The sequence below is a fragment of the Amblyraja radiata genome, chromosome 2 (assembly GCF_010909765.2).
Source record: "Amblyraja radiata isolate CabotCenter1 chromosome 2, sAmbRad1.1.pri, whole genome shotgun sequence".
Taxonomy (NCBI): domain Eukaryota; kingdom Metazoa; phylum Chordata; class Chondrichthyes; order Rajiformes; family Rajidae; genus Amblyraja; species Amblyraja radiata.
In genome coordinates this window covers 25058169-25084605 of record NC_045957.1, presented here as the reverse complement: position 1 = coordinate 25084605, position 26437 = coordinate 25058169, and the positions used below count along the sequence as shown (strand labels likewise).

Sequence of the window (26437 nt, the reverse complement as noted above, 5' to 3'; positions counted from 1 at the left end):
TTCCAGGTTTTATAATCCGTCCCCCTCCCACCGGAAAAGGTGTTGCCTTCATGGCGTGATTGACAGGAGAGAGATTTTCAACATTTTTTAAACACTAATAACACTTTTATTTTTCATAGATGGGAAGAATCCTCTGCACCTGATGAGCGGAGGGGGACTGAGTAAGATGGTCAAAAATCACAGCCGTAAGTGGTAGCGTTTTATCTAAAATCAATATACAGTGCAAACAGGAAGTTGTCAAGTTCAGACCACCAACCATTTGCAGTGCTTTTACTTCAACCCAACCCCCACCAACCATTTGCAGTGCTTTTACTTCAACACAACCCCCACCATCCATTTGCAGTGCTTTTACTTCAACCCAACCCCCACCATCCATTTGCAGTGCTTTTACTTCAACCCAACCCCCACCAACCATTTGCAGTGCTTTTACTTCAAACCAACCACATTTTCATTTTCAAACCACATTAAGGGCACTCAAGGTCAGTAAAACCACACTCACAGTTTAGTAGACATATGTTCCGTGTTAATCACAGCTCAGACTGAGAGACGTGACCCTCTCACTTCCCCCATCTTGCAGAGACTGACTGAGGCACAACACTTCCGGGTTTTATAGTCCCTCCCCCCTCCCACCAGCAGGGGCAGCAGAGAGAATCTCAACATTTTTTTAATCATTAATAACTCTTTTATTTTTGATCGATGGGAAAAATTCTCTTGTCCAGCGCAGCGGAGAGGAACTCTGAGTAAGATGGCCAAAAATCACAGCCTTAAGTGGCAGCGTTTTTTCTAAAATCATATGAAACAGAAAAACGGGAAGTGGTCAAGATCAGACTTTTAGTAATATGGATTTTGAAATCATAAGGAAATTTTCCACCAGAAGATGTAAAAAATTCACTGTTATTGCAACATCAGCAGCTGGGCAGAGGTCAGATTTAAAAAAAAGGTCAGATAGGTCAACAATTTCTAATTAAAAAGTTGGGAGAATAATGTACCAAATGTACAGAGTGGATTTCTAAAATCACAAGGAAAATCTCTACTGAAATATGTTAAAAAATTCCAGTTTCGGCGTCTGGTTTTCGAGGAGATACATTTCAAAGGCAAAATGACACACACACACAGTTTTAAAACTATATAGATATGGTGCATTGATAGGAAAGCGTTAGAGGGATATGAGCCAAATGCAGGCAAATGGTTATCTTAAAAAGATACCTTGATCAGCTTGGGAGAGTGGGGCTTGTTTCTGTGCTGGATAACTTTACTACTCTATGACTATTTCAACAGAACCAGATTTACCAGCTGAACGTTATCAAAGTTGATTCAACTATCAAAGTTGATTCAACTAATTCATCATAGGCTCTATTATACCTTTCTGGAACATTGAGAGAAAACAAGAATGCAATCCTGGACTACCTAGTCAGCCTTACCCACTCCCTCCAACAATCAGCAAGATAGTCTAACTCTCTTGATTAGCATAAAAATCTGATTTTCCATTCTTAGACAAAAATGCAGCCTTCCCGATAACTAACATGTACTCTGAATATTTCTGCAACAAACTTCAATCAAAGTCAGTGTTGTTCGGCTTCTGCAAAGACGGTCCCATTCTAGTTAACAGCCCAACTACTATCAAGAACAAATATTTGATACAACACAATCATTAGTGGGCAATGAATCTATTCCTCGGTCCACAACAGTCCCAACAAACTATCAAACAAGATATCACAACCTCTGAATTTCACTGCTTCCAGACCCTTGAGAAGACCTGCAAGCAAGCAAGAATTTGCATTCAAATTATACCATATTTTCATAAACCTATTTCAAAGTACATTAAAAAAAAAAAAATTACATTTGAAGTTCTGAAAGACATTATGAAATTACAAATAATCATAGTGGCAACTTCATGAACATGAATCAGTTCAGGAAGCAAGAAAAATGGAGAAATGATTGCAAAGGTTTCAGAAACTTTGGGGGAATTTGACATTGGAAAGGTGAAAATTTAAAATTACAGGAAGATTGGCAACAAATGTTTTGATGGTCAGAGAAATAAAGAAACAAGAGTTGTTAATCACATCACTGACTACAAGCGAAGAAGTTCATTCATTTGTAGCTGGGTCACGAGTGAGTTAATTGATCTGGTGATAGGTCTCACAGAACATCATATACTGTATTAAAGAGAAGCTACAAAAATGTGCATAGCAGATGATAAAAGAAGTGAGCAATTAAGTTGGAAGAATATAAGGTAAAAGTTGCAGCAAGAATTAAATATATGTTCATCTCACATTAGTGTTTCAGTTGAAAGTGAGAGAGAACTAAGCAGGTAGTATGTAGTGAATAGATTTGTCATGCATTTAAAGTGATTTTAAAAGAGCACAAGGATGTAACAGACATGATGAAAAGGCGAGTAAGTGTTACCAATATAAATGTAAAAGCCTACATGATGAAACTTAACGCTGATTAGGATTGAATAATGACTTCGTACCCTTCACTTTTAAGCAAGCGCTGGTCTGTTGATCTCCAGAATCACAGCTATATGTTCCAGCATCTTCTATTTGCAGATTGTGAATTAATAATTCAGTGATGGCACCTTGCTGTTTCATTTCATACTTTTCAGTTGGGTGGAGTGCCATAGATCCTTTTTTCCATTCTACAAGAACACCAGGTTTTGTAATTGCGCAGCGCAATGTGGCAGTACCATCCTCTTCAGCTTCTACATTCTGAAGCTCTTGTTTGAAAAGCACAGGCAAGGCTGAATAAAGTATTAACATGAATCATTTAACATCTAAGTGAGAGCGCATAACATTGCATCAGATGCATAACATTGGACAAACACAATTAAAAAAAAATTTAAATCATACTTTTGTAACAATCACCTTGATTTAGTGCAAGAAGTGGTGAAGCTTATTAGCACACTGCCTTTAATCCAGAAAACAGGAGGTAACTTTTAGATTTCTGCAAGGTTGTCAATTTTTCAGCATTCCCCATAGTCTGTGCTAGTCAAAAGTTTCCCCATAATCACATAATTGCCTGACATGAATGGAACTGTACAAGATGTCGCAGAGCATGGTGACTCTTGCACAGTCCCAGGTGGTTCTACTTGCAAATATTACAGTCGTTCTACTTTGGTAAATCTTACTTCTAAGTCGGTCAGCTGCAGCTATAACACTATGCATTTGTGTATTTTTTTCTTTGCACTACCTGAGGTGCTTATATATGGTATGATTGGTCTAGATGACACAAAACAAACTCTCTCACTGTATCTCAAGCATACGTGACAATAATAAACCAATCCCAGTAAAGCTAAATTCATACGAGTCGTGCTGTAAGAAATAATAATATAAATTTTTTATGCTATGCTACCATACTTACAGTTAAGAAAACAGCTTAGTAACATCTTGGCATGATATAATTGTCAAAATGTGATATAATTATTGATAGAAACTTAGAGATGGTAAGGATAATGGATAGATAGGTAACAGAGCAGGTGATAGGTTACACGTAACGTCAGATAAAAAAGAGCAGCTACAAAGAAGTGCAGAGTAGTTGTAAAAATAAATAAGCAAGAATGGTCCGAAGTAGAGTAAATGAATGGATGATGGTCTTCTCACATTAGTCTTTGGGATGAAAATGACAAAAACCAAAGCAGAAAATGTGGAATGAATAGATTTGTCCTGCCATTTACAGTGATTTTAATAGAGTACAAGGATGAAACAGACATGGGGATACGGCCACTAAGTGTTACCCTATATAAATGTAAAAGGTTATATGATGAAAAAATAGTACTGATTAGGAGTGAATAATGACTTCGTACCCTTCACTTTTAAGCAAGCGCTGGTCTGTTGATCTCCAGAATCACAGCTATATGTTCCAGCATCTTCTTTTTGCAGATTATAAATTAATAATTCAGTGATGGCACCTAGCTGTTTCATTTCATACTTTTCAGTTGGGTGGAGTGCCATAGATCCTTTTTTCCATTCTACTCGTGCACCAGGTTTTGTAATCGCACAGCGCAAGTTGGCAGTACCATCCTCTTCAGCTTCTACATTCTGAAGCTCTTGTTTGAAAAGCACAGGTAAAGCTGAGGAATGTATTAACGTGAGGTATTTAATATCTTGGTGAAATTTACAAAAGATGCATAACATTGGACAACACAACTTAAAATAAAATAATAAAGTAGCAATCACCTTGATTTTGTGCGAGATATGAAGGTGAAGCTTATTGCCTTTAATCCAGAAAACAGGAAGTAACTTTTAGATTTCTGCAAGGTTGTCAATGGTTCAGCACTCCCCACAGTCTGTACTAGTCAAACCTTTCCCCGTCATAATCACAGAAAATTACCTGACATGAATGGAACTGTACAAGATGTCGCAGAGCATGGTGACTCTTGCACAGTCCCAGGTGGTTCTACTTGCAACTATTACAATCGTTCTACTTTGTTAAATCTTACTTCTAAGACTGTCAGCTACAGCCTTAACGCTATGCATTTGTGTATTTTATTATTTGCACAACCTGAGGTACTTATATATGGTAATTGGCCTAGGTGACACAAAACAAACTTTTTCACTGTACTCAAGTAAACGTGACTATAATATACCAATACCAGTAAAGCTAAATTCATACGTCCTGCTGTAAGAAGTAAGAATGTATTTTTAATGCTCTGCTACCATATAATTACAGTTAAGAAAACAGCTTAGTAACATCTTGGCATGATATAATTGCCAAAATAAAAGTGATATATACTTATTGATAGAAAAGTAGAGATGGTGAGGATAATGGATAGATAGGTAACAGAGCAGGTGATAGGTTACATTGAATGGCAGATAAAAACAGCAGCTACAAAGAAGTGCAGAGTCGTTGTTAACATAACTAAGTAAGAAAGGTCAGAAGAAGATAGAGTAAATGAATGGATGATGGTCTTCTCACATTAGTCTTTAGGATGAAAATGACAAAGACCAAAGCAGATAATATGGAATGAATAGATTTGTCCTGCCATTTAAAGTGATTTTAATAGAGTACAAGGATGTAACAGACATGGGGATACGGCCACTAAGTGTTACCCTATATAAATGTAAAAGGCTACACGATGAAAAATAGTACTGTTTGGGGGGGTGAATAACGACTTCGTACCCTTCACTTTTAAGCAAGCACTGGTCTGTTGATCTCCAGAATCACAGCTATATGTTCCAGTATCTTCTATTTGCAGATTGTGAATTAATAATTCAGTGATGGCACCTTGCTGTTTCATTTCATACTTTTCAGTTGGGTGGAGTGCCATAGATCCTTTTTTCCATTCTACAAGAGCACCAGGTTTTGTAATTGCGCAGTGCAATGTGGCAGTGCCATCCTCTTCAGCTTCTACATTCTGAAGCTCTTGTTTGAAAAGCACAGGCAAAGCTGAATAAAGTATTAACATGAATCATTTAACATCTAAGTGAGGTTAACACCAGATGCATAACATTGGACAAACACAATTTTTTTTTAAATCACACTTTTGTAACAATCACCTTGATTTAGTGCAAGAAGGTGAAGCTTATTAGCACACTGCCTTTAATCCAGAAAACAGGACTAACTTTTAGAGTTGTACAAGGTTGTCAATGGTTCAGCACTCCCCAGTCTGTTAGTCAAAAGCTTCCCCGTCATAATCACAGGAAATTGCCTGACATGAATGGAACTGTACAAGATGTCGCAGAGCATGGTGACTCTTGCAGTCCCAGGTGGTTCTACTTGCAACTATTACAGTCGTTTTACTTTGTTAAATCTTACGTCTAAGACAGTCAGCTGCAGCTATAACGCCATGCATTTGTGTATTTTCTTCTTTGCACACTTATATATATGGTATGATTGGTCTAGGTGACACAAAACAAACTATTTCTCTGATCTCAAGTACACATGACAATAATAAACCAATACCAGTAAAGATAAATTCATACGAGTGCTGCGGTAAAAAGAAAATATATATTTTAAATGCTATGCTATCATACTTACAGTTAAGAAAACAGCTTAGTAACATCTTGGCATGAGATAATTGTCAAAATGTGATATAATTATAGATAGAAAAGTAGAGATGGTGAGGATAATGGATAGATAGGTAACAGAGCAGGTGATAGGTTACACGGAACGTCAGATAAAAAAGAGCAGCTACAAAGAAGTGCAGAGTAGTTGTTAAAATAAATAAGCAAGAAAGGTCAGAAGTAGAGTAAATGAATGGATGATGGTCTTCTCACATTAGTCTTTGGGATGAAAATGGCAAAGACCAAAGCAGAAAATATGGAATGAATAGATTTGTCCTGCCATTTAAAGTGATTCTAATAGAGTGCAAGGATGAAACAGACATAGGGATACAGTCACTAAGTGTTACCCAATATAAATGTAAAAGGCTATATGATGAAAAATAGTACTGATTAGGGGTGAATAATGACTTCGTACCCTTCACTTTTAAGCAAGCGCTGCTCTGTTGATCTCCAGAATCACAGCTATATGTTCCAGCATCTTCTATTTGCAGATTGTGAATTAATAATTCAGTGATGGCACCTTGCTGTTTCATTTCATACTTTTCAGTTCGGTGGAGTGCCATAGATCCTTTTTTCCATTCTACTCGCGCACCAGGTTTTGTAATCGCACAGCGCAATGTGGCAGTACCATCCTCTTCAGCTTCTACATTCTGAAGCTCTTGTTTGAAAAGCACAGGCAAAGCTGTGGGATGTATTAACGTGAGGTATTTAATATCTTGGTGAAATTTACACAAGATGCATAACTTTGGGTAAAACAACAATATTACTTTTGTAACAATCATCTTAATTTAGTGCAATCATCTTAATCATCTTAATTGAAGGTGAAGCTTATTAGCACGCTGCTTTAATCCAGAAAACAGAAACTAACTTTTAAGATTTCTACAAGGTTGTCAATGGTTCAGCACTCCCCACAGTCTGTCCTAGTCAGAACTGTCCCCGTCATTATCACAGGAAATTACCTGACATGAATGGAACTGTACAAGTTGTTGCAGAACATTGCGACTCTTGCACAGTCCCAGGTGGTTCTACTTGCAACTATTAGTCGTTCTACTTTGTTAAATCTTACCTCTAAGACAGTCAGCTGCAGCTATAATGCCATGCATTTGTGTATTTTATTATTTGCACTACCTGAGATACTTATATATGGTATGATTGGCCTGGATGACACAAAAAAAGTATTTCACTGTATCTCAAGTAAATGTGACAATAATATACCAATACCAGTAAAGCTAAATTCATACTGGTTAGGTCTTTATTCTCTGGAGCGCAGAAGGTTAAGGGGGGACTTGATAGAGGTCTTTAAAATGATGAGAGGGATAGACAGAGTTGATGTGATCAAGCTTTTCCCTTTGAGAATAGGGAAGATTCAAACAAGAGGACATGACTTCAGAATTAAGGGGCAGAAGTTTAGGGGTAACATGAGGGGGAACTTCTTTACTCAGAGAGTGGTAGCGGTGTGGAATGAGCTTCCAGTGGAAGTGGTGGCGGCAGGTTCGTTGGTATCATTTAAAAATAAATTGGATAGGCATATGGATGAGAAGGGAATGGAGGGTTATGGTATGAGTGCAGGCAGGTGGGACTAAGGGAAAAAAGTTGTTCGGCACGGACTTGTAGGGCCGAGATGGCCTGTTTCCGTGCTGTAATTGTTATATGGTTATATGGTTATACGAGTCCTGCTGTAAGAAGTAAAAATATATTTTTAATGCTATGCTACCATACTTAAAGTTAAGAAAACTGCTTAGTAACATCTTGGCATGATATAATTGTCACTACATAAGTGATATAAACATTGATAGAAAAGTAGAAATGTTGAGGATAATGGATAGGTAACGGAGCAGACTGCCTTTAATCCAGAAAACAGGAAGTAACAGGAACAGCCCAGAACTGAACACAATACTCTAAATGAGGCCTCACCTACGTTTTATACGACTGCAACATGACCTCCCAAATTCTATACTCAATACTCTGACTGATGGCTAATGTGCCAAAAGCCTTTTTGACCACCCTATCTACCTTCGACTCCACGATCCCTTCAAGGAACCATGCACCTGCACTCCACAATCCCGCTGCTCTACAACACTCCCCAATGGCCTACCATTCATTGTGTAGGTCCTGCCCTTGTTTGACTTCCCAAAACGCAATAGCTCACATTTCTCTGTATTAAATTCCATTAACCATTCCTTAACCCACCTGGCCAATCGATAAAGATCTTGCTGCAACTTTTCACAACCATATTCACTATCTGCAAAACCACCCACTTTTGTATCATCAGCAAACTTGCTAATCTTGCTATGTATGTTCTCATCCAAATCATTGATATAGATGACAAACAGTAACAGGCCCAGCACCAAGCCGAGGCACACCACTAGTTAGAGGCCTCCAGTCCGAGAAGCAACCTGCCACCATTACCCTCTGCTTCCTTCCAGGAGCCAATTTTCTATCCATGTCAAATGTCATGTCAAATTACCTGACATGAATGTGACTGAACAAGATGTTGCTGAGCCTGGCATCACTTGCATAGTGCCAGGGGATCTATTACAGTTGTTCTTCTCTTCTAAATCTTAACTGTAAGACTGTAAGCTGCAGCTGTAATGCTATGCATTCTGTTTTTTTTATTGTATGCTCTGCACGACCTGATGTACTTATATATGGTATGATTGGCCTGGTTGACGCACACTGTATCTCAGTACATGTGACAATAATAAACCAATTCCAATAAAGCTAATTTCATACGAGTCCTGCTGTAAGATTTCAAAAATATATTTTTAATGCTACGCTACCATACTTACAATTTAGAAAACTGCTTGGTAACATCTTTTCATCATATAATTTTCAAAATATAAGTGATATAAACATCGATAGATGGTGATTAACATTAATCATTTAATATCTGAGTGAAGTTTACACAAGATATATAACTTTGGGCAATACAATTCTTTTAATATTACTTTGTTAACAATCACATTGATTTAGTACGAGAAATGAAGCTTGTAACCACACTGCTTTTAATCCACAAAACTGAGAAACGTTTGGATTTCTACAAAGTTGTCAATGGTTCAGCACTCCCAAAGTCTGTGCTCCTCACAACTTTCCCTATCATAATCAAAATAAATGTTTTGACATGAATGGGACTGAACAAGATGTCACTGGAACATGGCAACTCTTGCATACTGGCCTAGATGGTTCTATTTGCAACTATTACAATTGTTCTACTCTTGAAATTCTAAATTCTAAGATGGTCAACTGCAGCTATAATGCTGTGCATTCTGTTTTTTCATTCCTTTGCTTTACCTGATGGATGATATGATTTGTCTGGATGGTACACAAAAAAGTATTTCACTGGATGGTACACATGACAATAATAAACCAATACTAATATAGCTAATTTCATACCTCCTGCTGTAAGAAGTGAAAATATATTTTAATGCAATGCAACCATACTTACAGTTTAGAAAACTGCTTGACATTATATAATTTTCAAAATAAAAGTGATATAAATGCCTATCGAAGTAGAGATGGTGAAGGAAATGGATTGATTAAAAGTGACAGAACAGGTGATAAATTACACAGAACATCAGATAATAAAGAGAAGCTACAAAGAAGTGCATAGTAGATATCAAAAGTAAGCAAGCAAGGCTGGAAGGACATAGAGTAAAGGAATGGATGATGCACAACGGTGAAATGTGACGAATAAACCCGTATTGTATTGTAGTATTGTATGTTCTTCTCACATTACTGTTTAGGATAAAAATGGTTATAGACCAAAGCAGGAAATATGCAGTGAATAGATTTGTCCTGCTATTTGTGATTTTAAAATACAAAGATGTAACAGACAAGATTAAAAAGCCTATATGTGTTATAAATAAAAATATAAAAGGACAACATGATGAAAAATAGCACTGATTAGGGGGTGAATAATGACTTCCTACCCTTCACTTTTAAGCAAGCGCTAGTCTGTTGATCTCCAGAATCACAGCTATATGTTCCAGCATCTTCTATTTGCAGATTATGAATTAATAATTCAGTGATGGCACCTTGCTGTTTCATTTCATATTTCTCAGTTGGGTGGAGTGCCATAGATCCTTTTTTCCATTCTACATGCGCACCATGTTTTGTAATCGCGCAGTGCAATTTAGCAGTACAATTCTCTTCAGCTTCTACATTCTGAAGCTCTTGTTTAAAAAGCACGGGCAAAGCTGAGGGATATATTAACAGGAATCATTTAATATCTGAGTGAAGTTAACACAGGATGCATACATTTGGACAACACACTTTTAAAAAATAATGCTTCGGTAACAATCTCCTTGATCAGGTGTGGGAAATGAAGATCAAGAATATTAGCACATTGCCTTTAATCCAGAAAACTAAAATTAACTTTTAGTTTTCCAAAAAGTTGTCAATGGTTCTGCAATCCCCACAGTCTGTGTTCTTCACAACTTTCCCTATCATAATCACAGGAAATTACCCGACGTGAATGGGACTGAACAAGATGCTGTGGAGCATGATGACTCTCGATACTGGTTTCGGTGGATCTATTTGCAACTATTACAATCATCCTACTCTTTAAATCTTTTAAGGTTGTCAACCGCAATGTAACTCTATCTCAGTACACATGACGATATTAAACCAATTCCAGTAAAGCTAAATTCATACGAGTCCTGCTGTAAGATGTCAAAATATATATTTTATGCTATGCTACCTTACTTACAGTTTAGAAAACTGCTTAGTAACACTGTGACGTGATATTATTTTCAAAATATAAGATCCAATGAAGAAATCTGCAGTGAATAGATTTGTCCTGCCATTTATGATGATTTTAAAAGACTACAAGTATATAACAATAGATACACACAAAAAGCTGGAGTAACTCAACTGTATCTCTGGAGAAAATAGGTGACATTTCAGGTTGAGATCCTTCTTCAGACTGCATAGAACAGTATATAAGTATTTTATCCGAAGTATATAACAGACTAGGTGAAAAGGTCATTAAGTATTACAAACTAAATGTAAAAGCCTACATGATGAAAAATAGTACTGATTAGGGTTGAATAATAACTTCGTACCCTTTACTTTTAAGCAAGCGCTAGTCTGTTGATCTCCAGAATCACAGCTATATGTTCCTGCATCTTCTATTTTCAGGTTATGAATTAATAATTCTGTGATGGCACCTTGCTGTTTCATTTCATACTTTTCAGTTGGGTGGAGTGCCATAGATCCTTTTTTCCATTTTACTAGAGAACCAGGTTTTGTAATCGCACAGCGCAACGTGGCAGTACCATTCTCTTCAGCTTCTTCATTCTGAAGCACTTGTTTGAAAAGCACAGGCAAAGCTGAGGATGCATTAACACGAGTTTTAATATCTTGGTGAAATTTAGACAAGATGCATAACTCTGGGCAATACAAATCCTTTAATGTTACTTTGGTAACAATCACCTTGATTTGGTACGAGAAATGAAGGTAAAGCTTATCACCGCACTGCTTTTAAACCAGAAAACTGATAAAAAACATTGTTTTAAAAAAAAAGTTGGTCAATGGTTCAGCACGCCCCAAAGACTACGCTCTTCACAACTTTTCCTATCATAATCACAGGAAATTACCCGACATGAATGGGACAGAACAAGATGTCCCAGAGCGTGGCAACTCTTGCATAATGGCCCCGGTGGTTCTATTTACAACTATTACAATAGGTCTACTCTTGAAAATCTGAATTCTAAGACGTTCGGCTGCAGCTGTAATACTAAGCACTCTGTTTAATTTTCCTTCGCACTACCTGATGTACATATGTCTAGGTTTGTCGGGGTGGCACACAAAATAAAGTCTTTCATTGTAACTTCCCACTTGTGGCAGTATTAAACCATTACCAATAAAGTTCTAAATACATGTTTAACACCCTGCTCCCATATTTACAGTTTGGGAACCTGCTTAGTTACAGCATGACATGATATTATTTTCAAAATATAAGATATATAAATACCAATTGAGGCAGTGAAGGTAAGGGATTGATATAAAGTGAAGGTAATGGATTGATAAAAACTAACTGCCAGCAAATACGGGAAATGTTAGTTGTATTAAGAATCCTTACTATAGACAATTGGAAAGCATGCGTCACAGGTTGCTGAGGGAAATGTAACAGAAGTGATTGCAAAAATCTTACCGACTTCATGGCACCAGGAAGTGGCAAATATAAGACATGTGTTTATGAATATCCTTCTAAATAACTACAGGCTGATCAGCTCACATCAGTGACAGGCAAAATTTTAAAAATAAATGATAATTTTCAGGACAGCTTTCAATGTACCTTTTACAAAATAACATTATATTTAAAGTTAAGAAAGACATACTGAAATGACAAAGAAACGCAATGGAAACATCATGAACATGAATCAACTTGAGAAACGGGAGAGATTTTGCAGAACTGACTACATTTCAGAAACTACAAGGAATTTGAGATTGGAAAGATGAAAATTTACGAATTAGAAGATTACAAGTAGATTTGATAACAACTGTTTTGATGGTCAGTGAAACAATGAAACAGGAGTTGTTAATCACATCATCAAGCATAGGTTAATAAGTTCATTAATTTATAGCCGAGTCATGAGTGTAACATGGCAGGTGACAGGTTACATGGAACATCAGCTAAGAAAGAGCGGCTACAAAGCAGTGCAGAGGATAAATTAATTGACGAAATAAGGTTCGAAGAAGATAAAGAAAGAATGAATAATGCAGCAAGGATGAAAAATATATTCTTCTTACATTAGTATTTAGGATGAAAATGACAAATCAATGACTAAAGAAATAAATCTGTAGTGAACAGATTTGTCCTGTCATTTAAGATGATTTCAAAAGAGTAGGATGTAACAGACAAGATGAAAAGGCCAGTGAGTATTACAAATACAAATGTAAAAGCTTCACGATAAAAAAAAATACTGAATAGCAGTTAATAATGACTTCAGTCTTCCTACCCTTCACTTTTAAGCAAGCGCTAGTCTGTTGATCTCCAGAATCACAGCTATATGTTCCAGCATCTTCTATTTGCAGATTGTGAATTAATAATTCAGTGATGGCACCTTGCTGTTTCATTTCATATTTTTCAGTTGGGCGGAGTGCCATAGATCCTTTTTTCCATTCTACTTGAGCAGGTTTTGTAATTGCGCAGTGCAATGTGGCAGTACTATCCACTTCAGCTTCTACATTCTGAAGCTCTTGCTTGAAAAGCACAGGCAAAGCTGAGGGATGTATTAACAGGAATAATTTAATATCTGAGTAAAGAATCATAACTTTGGGCAACACAAATAATGCTTTGGTAATAATCGCTCTAATTTGGTGTGAGAAATGAAGATGAAGTTTATTAGCACAACAACTTTAATCCAGAAATCTCAAAGCAACCTTTGAATTTCCACCAAGTTGTCAATGGTTTAGCACTCCCCACAGCCTGCTCTTCTTAACTTTCCCTATCATAATCACCAGTGAATTACCTGCCATGAATGGGACTGAACAAGATGTTGTGGAGCATGGCGATGCTGGCCTCGTTGGATCTTTTTTCATCTATTACAATTGTTCACCTCTTTTAAATCTTGAACTTTTTAAATCATCCTACTCCTTGAAATCTTGAACTGTTTTAGATCTAAGAGCTGCAGTTATAACTCCATGCACTCTGTTTATTTTCCTTTGCACTACTTAATGCACTTATCTATGATATAATGTGCCTGGATGGCAGAAATAAGTATTTCACTGTCTCTTAGTACATATGACAATAATAAACTAATACCAATAAAGCTAATTTCATACACGTCCTTCTGCAAGAGGTCCAAATGCATTTTTAATACTATGCTACAATATTTACAGTTTAGAAAACTGCTTAGTAAGACCATGACAATATTATTTTCAAAATCTATATTACTAAAAGTCTGTTCTTGACCGGTTTTGGCCATCTGTGCTGCGATTTCCAAGAGAACACCGCCACCTACGGCCGTCATGTTTGGCCACCTCGTTCAGAGCCCCCCTCCGCCGCATGTGTGCCAAGGATTTTTCCCGTCGATGAAAATTGACAGAGATGTTAATGTTTTTACAAAATTCCCCCATTCTCTCTGCTGCCCCTGCTGGAGGGAGGGGGAGGGACTATAAAACCAGGGTGTGCCTCAATCAGTCTCTGTAAATGGTGTGCCTCAATCAGAGCTCTGAATGACACTGAACAAATGTCTACAGCACTGTGAGTACCCTTAATTTGGTTTGAAAATGAAAATATGGTTAGAGGTAAAAAAGCACTGCCTGCAAATGGTTGTTTGGGTTGAAGTAAAAAGGCACTCTCTCTCTCTCTCTTCCCCTCCTCTCTCTCCCCACTTCTCCCCCCCCTCCCCCCCCCATCTCCTCTCCCCCCCATCTCCTCTCCCCCCCATCTCCTCTCTCCCCCCCCCCCTCTCCTCTCTCCCCCCCCCCTCTCCTCCTCCCCCCCTCTCCTCTCCCCCCTCTCTCCTCTCCTCTCCCCTCTCCCCCCTCCCCTCTCCCTCCCTCCTCTGCACTCCCCCTCCTCTCTCTCCCCTCTTTTTCTTCCTCCCCCCCTCCATCCCCTCCCCCACCTCCCCTCCCCTCCACACACCCCTCCCCTCCACACACCCCTACCCCCTTCCCTCCACCCTCCCTCCCCCTCGCTGCTCCCCACCTCTCCCCACCCCTCATCTCACCCCCCTCTCCTCCCCCCCCTCTCCTCCCCCCCTCTCTCTCCTCCCCCCCTCTCTCTCCTCCCCCCCTCTCTCTCCTCCCCCCCCCCTCTCCTCCTCCCCTCCATTAGCGTGAGTGCGGGGGGGGGGGGGGGTAGTTAGTGTGTGACGCTGCATGCCGCCTCCCCCCCCACAACCACACGTTGGGGGTACAGACCCAACAGGTCTGCACTTGGTCTAGTATGTGATATAAATATCCATAGAAGTAGAGATGGTGAAGGTAATGGAAGGTGAAAACTAGCTTCCAGTAAATACGGGAAAAGCTTAGTCACAAAACTTGCCACGGGATATGGGGTAAATGTAACAAACGAGCTTGCAAAAATCTTACAAATTTTACAAGACACCAGGAAGTGGAAATATGTCACTCATTTAATCAAAGGTGTAAGAACATTCTGAGTAACTATAGGCTGAAGAGTTCTCTATCAGCGACGGAGAAAGTTTAGAGATAAATGATTAACAGATATTTGGAGAGCTTTGAGTTAATTAGAGAGAGCCAGCAAAGTTTTTCAAAAGCAGATGGTGTTTTTGACTTGGGCTAAGGGCTTGGTACCATTTTGTATGACTCCATGATCCTATGTAACAAGTGGCTTGCCACAGGAACATGTGGTGGTGTCTCACTATTTTACAATTTATATAAATAGTTTGTATGTAGGCATTAGAGACATAGTTGCAAAATTTGACACAGAGGGAGGTAACAAAGTTAGTTGTGAAGAAGAATTATGGAATTTGTTTTACAGTTGAACTCTTATCAGAAAGGATTAATAACGACTATTTATGATTTTGAAATTACAAATAGATACATTTGATAAACTTAAGAATGACGGAAAGAGAACTCCAAATGTCTTTATCTATAGAGAAATGGGAGAGCATTCTTCAATTAGTTTATACTCTTCAATGTGTGCAAGGCACGCTTTGATACAATTTAAGGTGGTTCACAGAGCTCATATGTCAAAAGATAAGTTAGCTCGTTTTTATGGTCATATAAATCCTACCTGTGACAGATGTAACTCTGAAGTGGCCTCACTGACCCATATGTTTTGGTCCTGCCCTTCTTTGGAAAAATATTGGAAATAGATTTTTGATACTATTTCTGTGGTCTTAGGCATAGATTTACAACCTCATCCTATTACTGCAATTTTTGGGCTACCAATGTTAGATTCTATTCATTTGTCCCGCTCCGCCCATCGGTTGATTGCTTTTACCACATTAATCGATAGATGATCTATTTTATTTAAATGGAAAGACTCCAACCCTCTGACCACACTCTAGTGTTATTCTGAAACGATATCATGTTTAAATTTAGAAAAAAATTAGGAGTGACATTGTTGAACCCTTGGTTAAATTTGATAAGACTTGGGGAAAATTTATTGAACATTTTCATACAACATAAATTGCTCCCTCTTTAACCTTTATAAAAATTATTTAACCTCTATAGGGTGGAACGGACTTGACGACAAACAGACATAAATTGTTGAAATTCTCAGTTCAGATTCGGTTTTGCTTTGCTTTGTTTTTTTATCTATTTTATTTTTATGCGTATTTTATTATTATTAATTTTTCTCTTTTTTATTCTTTCTTTAGTTTAGGGGGGTTTTGTTTTTTTTTCCTTTTTTCTTTTTCTTTTGTCTTTTAATCTTTGTGGGTTTTTTTTACATTTATAAGTTTCCTTTTAAAGATTTAACTATATTTACATAGAGACCGGGAGGTCTATATTCATTGTGTATTTTGACACTGGTCTCATATTAGGTTATATCTGTTATTAATGTAATCCTGATCCCTATGTATCAATGCCATTGTTATGTTTATCATTATTCTTTTTGCTCTGTTTTTTATGTTTTATTTTTGCTTTTTTTGGGAAAAAAACAATAAAAAGATTTTAAAAGAAAGAAGAATAAAGGAGACTTCAAAAAGATATACAGGACAAAAATATGGCAAATGGGAGTCCAATATGGGAAAACATGATATTGTTCACTAGCAAGAAAAATATAAAAGCATAATAAGTAAATGCTGAGAAATGTCAGATGTCTTAGATCTGAAAATGGATTTCTAGTGCACTATTTCCAAAAGGCTAGAATAATTGGGATGGCTAGGATGAAGGTTATTGCTTATTAGTCGTTAGGCTATGATTCAGGTATGTAAGGCATTGGTGATACCACATTTGGAATACAATTGTGGTTTCCTTATGTTAGAAAGGGCATTAATGTGTTGGAAGCAAATCAGAAAAGGTTTATAGCTAGAATGTGTGAAATGTTTATGTGGAAAGGATGGTTGACTAAGCTTGCATCAACTTTAGTTTAGGGGATTCCGTTTGTAGATAGAGAGTGGAAACATGCCCTTTGGCCTACCTAGTCCACACCATTCACCTGTACACTAGTTCTATGGTATCCCAATTTTGCATCTTACACACTAGGGGCAATTTACAGAAACCAATTAACCTACAAACTTGTATGTCTTTGGAATGTGGGAAGAACCTGGAGCCCCTGGAGAAAACCAACGGGGTTGCAGGGATAACGTACAAACTCAGTACAGACAACACCATAGTCAAGATCGAATCCGGATCTCTGCCGCTATAAGGCAGCAAGTCTACCACTGTGCTACTGTGCCGCCCCCTTGAGAAGTGATTGATTGAAACATACAAGGGATATTTACAAGATGGATGTGGAGAGGATATTTTCTTTTGTGGTTCATTCTTTAAAAATAAAGGGTCACTCATTAAGATGAAAATGAGACAATATTTTCTTTCCCATCAGAGATTGATCAATCTTTGAAGCTGTCTCAGAGTCTGTGGCAGATAGATTCTTGATCAATTTGCTGTAGGTAGACAGGTATGTGGAAATGAGTTTGCAATTAGATCACTCATGATCCTGTTGAATATTAGTCAGCTGCGAAGGAGGATGGCGTGTTTCTGCTCCCATTTCAAATGTTCATGTGTATATGATTAACCTAACTGTATTTCTTTGATAGAGTCTTGAAGATGATGTCCTCCATTTGTCTATGTCTTTCAGAAAAGGTTTAATAAACTACCACATGAAAGACTAGTTACCACAATTGAGTTTCATGGAAGAGACTGCTAGTGTCAGCTTTGACACACAAAATATACAGGCTTAATAACAAACAGTGAACCATGATTTAAAAAAAGTTGTTTTTCAAACTGGATGATGACAGGAATGTCAGTGTTTGTTCCAGTGTTTGTTTCGATATATATAAATGATATATATATATATAGGAATATACGATACAGGGATACGCAGTAAACTTGTGCAGCTTATACCAAACTTGGATATATAATAAATATTGATAATGATTCTAATCGACTGTGAAAGGACATAGATAAACTAGCAGAATTATTGGTCAAATTACAAGTGAAACTTAATGCAGAGAAAGGTGGAAAAGTGAATTTTGGCAGCAGGGATTGAAACAGACAACGTAGGCTTCATTGCACAGTTCTAATACATTTGAGGAACAGGAGGATCCGAGGATTTACATGCTTAGATCTATGATTGCAGCAGAATTTGTTGAGAGAATAGTTATAAAGCATAGAGAGATATTGGGATTAATAAATAGGAGTACGGAGTACCAAAAAAAAGTTTAGTTGAACATTCTAACGGTCTTGTTGGACCACAAGGGAACTGTGTTCAGTTCAGATTATCAGAACCTTAGGAAGGATATAATGGTTCCTGAGATGATTCAGATTAAAAGATTATGGGGAGAAGACCAGATAATAGGGTTGAGAGGAAAAGCCAGATCAGCTATGTTTGAATGGTGGAGTAGACTCGATGGGCCCAATGGCCTACTTATGCTCCAACAATGGCCTACTATGACTTATGAAGAGAGGAATTTATTAGATTGGTCTGGGGATGATGGATTTTAGCAACAAAGTTGGATTGGAGAAGCTGGGCTTGTTCTTCTCGAGTAAACCAAAATGTTGACCATCCCTTTGCCTCCAATGATGCTGCCTGACCCACTGATGTTTCTCCAACAGGTTGTTTTGTGCTCCCGATTACAGTCTCCATAAGAATATAGCAGGTTTGGATCATGTAGACAAAGTAAAGCTGTATGATTAGTTGAATCATAGGAGATAGAGACAAGAAATAAAGGTAGGATCTGATCAAGAATCTTTTTTTTTTTAAACTTTAATGGTACTGACCTGGAACCTGCTATCTACAAGAAGAGTAAAAGTACCGATATCAATGATTTCAAAATAAGCACGAGGGAAATAAATTTAGGGAAATTAAACTGATTGAATTACTCTGCAGGCAGCTAGTATGGGCTCAATAGAACGTGTGTGACATAACAAGATTTAAATTAGTACAGCACAGGAACAGACACTTACGGCCCACCATGTCCATAGTGACCATGATGTCAATCTAACAATCTGCCTATGCATGGTCTATAATCCCTCTAATTTCTGCTAGTTCATGTGTATCACTTAATTTCTCTAAATATTGCTATTTTATTTGCTTCTATCACCCCCCCCCCCTGGCAGTGTGTTCCAAGCACCTATCACAGTCTGTATAAAAATCCTTGTCCCAAAATGCAGTGTTGAAGGTAAATACGCACAAGGTCAGTTGGTGTAGTTAAAGCCCCTCATTTCACCCTGCGTTACAAGAAGGTACGCTGCCTGTCCATTTCAGGAGTCACTTTCTCCCCAACAATAACGTCATTTTAAAGGTACAATTGGATTCAGCTGATTCTGGATAATCCTCAAAACTGCCAGTTATATAGAATATGCAGAGATATTTGGCTCCTTGTATAAGAGAGATTATCGCTATGAAAAGAAAGTGAAATTGTATATCCTCAAGTGCCATCTGTTCATATTCAAATCCCATTCCAGCAGATACAAATAATACACGCCTGCTGGCAAAAGCACTGCCAAGTTATTCCAATGATGGTCTTACCGTAAAAGTCAACTACTCAAGCGTCAAAACTAAAGCTATATGCAGAAAACACCAAAGTATTTGAGTTGGATGGATTACATGTATTGCAAATCAATTAAGAACAATGGTAACATTATTTAACTTTGGATGATTAATAAATTATATAGATACTATATTCAATCTTACAAGTACAGTATACCCTACTTCAAAGGTCAGCAACCTTGTTCTGCATAGGGGCCGGGACGCATGTCTGTGAGCGGATGGCGGGCCACATCTATCACGTGAATACATGGATCCCGCCCCCATCCCGCCCGGGATGGCAGGCATCAAATCACGTGTTCACAGGTAGACAAAAATGCTGGAGAAACTCAGGGGGTGAGGCAGCCTCATGCAATCCTTCCCAAGTCTCACCCGCTGAGTTTCTCCAGCATTTTTGTCCACCTTCGATTTTCCCAGCATCTGCAGTTCTTTCTTAAACGTGTTCATAGAAGGTGCGCGGCCGTGTCGGCGGCTTTGCGCAGGATGCGGTACAGATCCGGATGATTACGGGGAAAAAAATCCGCCTGCGGGCCGGATGATTTCGGGTTACTGGCCGCATTCGGCCTGGGCGCCGTAGGTTGCCGACCTCTGCCCTACTGTTACAAATAGGTTGCATTTTTAGAAAACCTTCCCTATCATAATTTTTCATAAAGCAAACCTTTTTTCCCCCCATTTAATCCTATCATAATAGGATTTAATCCCATTATAATTTAGGGCATATTCATATGGGAATTTTAAAATGTCCTCAAATGCTCTCACAGGGGTACATTCTTGAGGAGGGAATTATGATTGTTGTTTTGATTAACTAGAAATGGCTATCTCTCTTCTTCCTGATGCAGGGTCTCAACCCAAAATGTTGAATTTTCCGTTCCCTCCACAGATTCTGTCTGACCCCCTGATCTCCAACAGGTTGATTTTTTTGTTCTGAATTACAGCATCTGCAGTCTCATGTGTCTCTAGAAATTGATGTTGCATTGTTTGATGAAGCATCATTGTCAAAGTATCAACAGAGAGATTGCCTTCTTGGTTTCCAAAGCATGTGAGCTCCAGCTGTTAAATCGTAGCCTGCATTTGTTGCACAGAAAAGAGTGTCTTAGCAGTTTCAAAAGCAAATCCCCCACCAAACTGTCAGCTTGTGCCCTTTGTCCCTGGTATACTAGTTCAGTTTTCTTCATCTATTTTATTTTTGTTTTTATTCCCCATCTCAAAATTTTCGGCAGTAATTGTAGATTTGGTAAGATCAAATTATTATTACCCAAACTGCAATAACACTATAAAGTAAATACTGCTTACAAGCAAAACTATTTTCCTTACCATTCACTTTCACCACAGTTTTAGTACACATTGCCACAGTGTGACACTCATAAGTTGCAGCATCCTCCTCAACACTTTTATAAACAATTAGTCTGGCTTCAGTCCCAGAACGACTGATTTTATGCTTGGATGTATTTTTCAATAGCTTTTCATTCTTAAACCATTTAACTGTACAGTCTGGTGTGGACGTTTCACAGTGTAAGATTATATTCTCCCCTTCTATGACAGCAATTGAAGCTGCCATCTCTTTTGCTATGTAAGGTGGCTTTTCTAAAAGAATATAAAGATATGTTAACGTCAATAACTTCCCTTCAAGTATTATGTTCATACATGAGGTCATGTATAATGTAACCAATATGAACATATTTAAAATAAATAGGAGAAATCACTGCATTTGCATGGCTGAATGTTTCTATGAAAATGAAAGATGAAATGGGATGTATTTGACAGGAATCTTTTCCTAACTTCATTTATATGATGCAAAGAATGTAGTAAATATATTGTTATATATTGCAAGTGCTTGAAAGAATAAATGCTGACATCTTACATATAAATAAATTAGAAACACTTTTTAGATTATTTACAAACTCTAAAACTAATATTATTTCCTTCATGTAGCATTGGTATTCTGCAGTAAAAAGTGAAAAGTAACTAAATAACTTGCATGAACATAATAAATAATGAAATATCTGTTTCATTCTTGGGAGATTGTTATTGGATAACTAAAATGTACAATCGCCAAATGGCTAAAATTTGAAGTTCAAGATTAAAAAATGAATTTATCTATCCAAACCAAAATTTAAACTAAAATATCATTAACATTTGGGAGGGGATTGAAAGCTTTGTGGCCAAGTTTGTGGATGATACAAAAATAGGTGATGGGGGAGGTAGTGTAGAGAAAGCAGGGACTCTGCAGAAGGACTTGGACAGGTTGGGCGAGTGGGCAAAGAAGTGACAGATGGAATACAGTGTAGCAAAGTGTGGAGTAATGCATTTTGGTAGTAGGAATAAAGGCGTAGACTATTTTCTAAATGGGGAGAGAATCCAGAAATCGGAGGTGCAAAGGGTCTTGGGAGTACTGATGCAGGATTCCCAAAAAGTTAATCTGTAGTAAAGAAAGCAGACTCAATGCTGGCATTTATTTCATGAGGGTTTGTGTACAAAAACAGGGATGTAATGCTGAGGTTCTATCAGGTACTGGTAAGGCTGCATTTGGAATATTGTGAGCAATTTTGGGCACCATTGAGGAAGGAATGTGCTGGCTCTGGAGAGGGTCCAGAGGAGGTTTACAAGAATTACCCCAGGAATAAGTAGGTTAACCTATGATGAGCGTTTGTCGGCACTGGGCCTGTAGTTGGAGTTTAGAGGAATGAGGGGGGACCTCATTGAAACATACCGAATAGTGAAAGGATTGGATAGAGTGGATGTGGAGAGGATGTTTCCACGTGGGAGAGTCTAGGATAGAGGTCACATCCTCAGAATTAAAGGACGTTCTTTTCAGAAGGAGATGAGGAGAAATTTCTTTAGTCATAGTGATAATTACAACAATTGGATAATACAGCACTAACTGCATGTGAGGTCTGTGAGGTTAATTTTGTGGCCAATTAGCACAAATTTAAGGCACTAAACAATTATTATGCCATTGCTGCATTTCTTTACAGATGAAAGCTTTAATTCTGGAAGCCATGGCTAATCTCAGGCAAACGGAAGCAAACAGATTTTCTATGTAGCTCTAGAATCTAAATCTAAAATCCATTGATTCCCACCATCTCTCTGACCTGCTCTCCACCACTCTCCCCCTGGACTCAACCCCCATCTCACCTGATGATCTCACAAACCATCTCAACTCCACCTTGTCTACCTCCCGCAACACTCTGGCCCCCCTCAAAACAAGAACCGTAACTTTCAACACATCTTCACCCTGGTACACACCTGCACTTCGTAAACTGAAACAGACTGGTCGCCAACTCGAACGACTTATAAAGAAATCATCTCTCACAGTCCACCTTAAAGCTTACAAACTCCACCTCACTGACTACAAAGATGCTCTCATTGCTGCAAAATCTGCCTACCTCTCCTCCATATTCACCGATCCCTGCCTAAACCACAGAACCCTCTTCTCCACAGTGGGCAACCTCCTCAAGCCTCGAGCCAACACTCTCCCTACCTCTACTCCGGATCTCTGCAACTCATTCCTCCACTTTTTCGCTGATAAAATCAGCACCATCTATCAATCTTTATCCCCTGTACCCGACTCCCCAGCATCTACTCCACCACCTACCAAGGCCCCTCCTTTCAACATCTCCACTGACCTCCTTATCCCTCCTCCACACTGCTTCTTCTCCCAGTTTGACCTGGTCACCCCTATTGAAATCTCCAAACTCATCAGCTCTTCCAAACCCACTACCTGCTCCCTCGACCCTCTCCCCACTCCCCTGTTGAAGTCCTGCCTCCCCGTTCTCTGCCCCTACCTCACTAATCTCTTCAACTCCTCATTGTCCCAAGGAATTGTCCCCTCCGCTTTCAAAACTGCTGCCGTTACACCAATCTTAAAGAAACCTGGTCTTGATCCCTCCTCTCTCATTAACTACCGCCCAATCTCAAACCTCCCCTTTCTTTCAAAAACCCTGGAGCGTATCGTTGCGTCGCAACTTCATTCCCACCTCCTTGAACCCCTCCAATCTGGCTTTCGCCCCCTCCATAGCACAGAAACTGCTCTCCTCAAAGTCCTCAACGACCTCCTCACCTCTGCTGACACTGGTTCCCTCAACATCCTCATCCTCCTCGACCTGAGCGCAGCCTTCGATACAGTGAACCATAACATCCTGCTCACCAGACTCAAAGACCTCGGCATTGAAGGCTCTGCACTCAGCTGGCTCCGTTCCTACCTTTCCAACAGATCCCACTTCATCTCTCTCCACAACCACACCTCTGCTACAGCCACAGTCACTCAAGGCGTTCCCCAAGGCTCCGTACTCGGCCCCCTCCTCTTCATCATCTACATCCTCCCCCTTGGTCAGATACTCCGCCACTTCAACCTGGACTTCCACTGTTACGCCGATGACACCCAGATCTACCTCGGCACCAAATCCCCCCACAACCCCCCCCTCTCCCATATCAACTCCTGTTTGTCAGCTATAAAAACCTGGATGCAACATAACTTCCTAAAACTCAACAGCGATAAGACAGAATTCCTCCTCATAGGCTCCAAAGCCACACTCAGCAAAATCAATAACCCCACTCTCACCATCGACGGCACCACTGTCTCCCCATCTCCCCAGGCCCGCAACCTTGGCGTGATCTTTGATTCCACCCTCTCCCTTGAGCCTCACATCCGCCATGTCATTAAAACTTCCTTCTTTCATCTCCGCAACATCGCCAAACTCAGACCCTCTCTCACACCTCCCGCTGCTGAAAGACTCATCCATGCCTTCATCTCCTCCCGACTGGACTACTGCAACTCACTTCTCCTTGGCATCAGCTCCACCTACATCAACCGACTCCAACTGGTCCAGAACGCAGCCGCCCGACTCATCACCCACACCAAATCCTGGCATCACATCACTCCAGTCCTCAAAAAACTTCACTGGCTTCCCATCTCCCACCGGATCACCTACAAAATCCTGGTCCTCACCTACAAAGCCCTCCACCATCTGCCCCCCCCCCATATCTCACTGCCCTCCTCTCCCCCTACCAACCCTCACGGTCCCTCAGATCCACATCAGCCGGTCTCCTCTCCATCCACAAGTCCAACCTCCGCAGTTTTGGGGACAGAGCCTTCTCCAGGGCAGCTCCCAGGTTCTGGAACTCCCTCCCCCAACTGATCCGCAATTCCGTGTCCCTCACCATCTTCCAGTCCGCCTCAAGACCCATCTCTTCACCTCTGCCTATCCTTAGCCCCACGTCCCCGTCCCTTTTCATCTGTGCATTAATTGCCTCATACTGTGTTTTGTATTGAATTCTGTCTTTACTTTGTGTACTAGTCATGTCTCTACTATTTATTTCATTCCCCTTACATGTTTTTCCTCTACATGCTCAATTTTTGTAAGGTGTCCTTGAGACTCTTGAAAGGCGCCCATAAATAAAATTTATTATTATTATTATTATAAGCTTTTGTCAAATAGTTGGATAAAAGTCTTCTTCCCATTAGAAGTCGGGTACTAGTTCAAACCAACCACCAATGTGAGGTGTTGATCCTCCGAGAACCTGGATATGGTGTCACGTTCTCACGTGAATGACCAAATTTACTGTTATGCCAAATTCAATCTTCCGTCAATTGCACCAATACATTTGCTCAATAGATGTAACCCTATTAGCCATTGACTACAATATCAAGTCTTATATATAACTTCCACACCACCTACTACTACTATAATAAGGCTCAAATAATGCTTCCGCATAAACCCGCTGCCTATTCCGAACAGGCACATTAACCATGCACACACAGGATCTGAAGCAATAGCACAAATGGCACAAATCTCAACCCATCAGAGGAGAGAATGCCGGCTGGTATGGGACCATTGCATATATTATGTTTATTTTTACTCCAGTCATTTGCATCTCATTTCCTTTCATTTTGCTATCTATTGTGTTTCACAAGGTGTAGATAGTTTAAACATGCAACCTTTCCATGCTGTCACCCTACCTTTTGTACTTTTACATCTTAAATGAACCAAGAACCCACATTGGCAGACACATTTTTTAAAGTCCTCTACTGTTATTTCTTTTATAATGAACTCTAAAATTTACAGTTTCTTCACCATCGATTTCAGGCTAACCTGTCTATAATTCCCTTTTCATATTTGGGTTACATTAGTCATCGCCCAATCTGTTGGAACTGTTCCCGAGTCTAAAGAATGACCAGTAATGCATTAATTATTTCTAGGATCACTTCCGTTAACATTCAGAAATGCAGAATATCGGGCCCTGAGGATATATTGATCAATGAAACCTCCAGTTTCACCTCGCATCATTTCTCTAACATTACTGATATTATTTCGTTTTTTCTTTTCTTATAGCTACGGGTCAGGTAAACATGCCATTTAGCTCAACTCACCCATATCAACCAAATTAAATAAATGAGCAATCCCAATTCCCTGCATCAGGCCCCTATCCCATCCCTCGAAATCTTTGCTATCCACGTATCTCTCCTTGTATCTTTTGAATGTTGTAATTGGCTACCAATTCCACTGGCAGCTTGTTTCACATACATTTTATCTATTACTCTAATTATTTTATAATCCTCTGTTAGGTCCCGCCTCAGCCTCCTACACTCTATGGTAAAAGAACCCAGACTACCCTGATAACTAAAACCCTCCAAATCTGCTAACATCCTCATAAATATTTTTTGCTCAGAAATTATTCCTATAGCAGCGCGACCAGAATAGTACTCCACATGTGGCCTAACCAATGTCTTGTGCAGCTGTAACCCAACTCCTATATTTAATACCATAACTGATGAAGGCAAACATACTAATTACCTTCTTCA

The 26437-nt window shown here is 39.1% G+C and overlaps 1 protein-coding gene across 4 annotated transcripts in view; it reads right to left on the bottom strand.

The window, feature by feature from the left end:
- Positions 1-26437, bottom strand: part of obscn (obscurin, cytoskeletal calmodulin and titin-interacting RhoGEF) — a 435173-nt gene that overhangs the window by 256084 nt on the left and 152652 nt on the right. For all 4 annotated transcript variants that reach the window (XM_033043588.1, XM_033043597.1, XM_033043606.1 and 1 more), the window contains exons 35-41: positions 12965-13228; positions 11066-11332; positions 9932-10198; positions 6418-6684; positions 5119-5385; positions 3803-4069; positions 2474-2740 (exon numbers count right to left, since the gene is read on the bottom strand). In XM_033043588.1, coding sequence (XP_032899479.1) covers positions 2474-2740; positions 3803-4069; positions 5119-5385; positions 6418-6684; positions 9932-10198; positions 11066-11332; positions 12965-13228 — 1866 coding nt within the window. The remainder of the gene's footprint in view (positions 1-2473; positions 2741-3802; positions 4070-5118; positions 5386-6417; positions 6685-9931; positions 10199-11065; positions 11333-12964; positions 13229-26437) is intronic.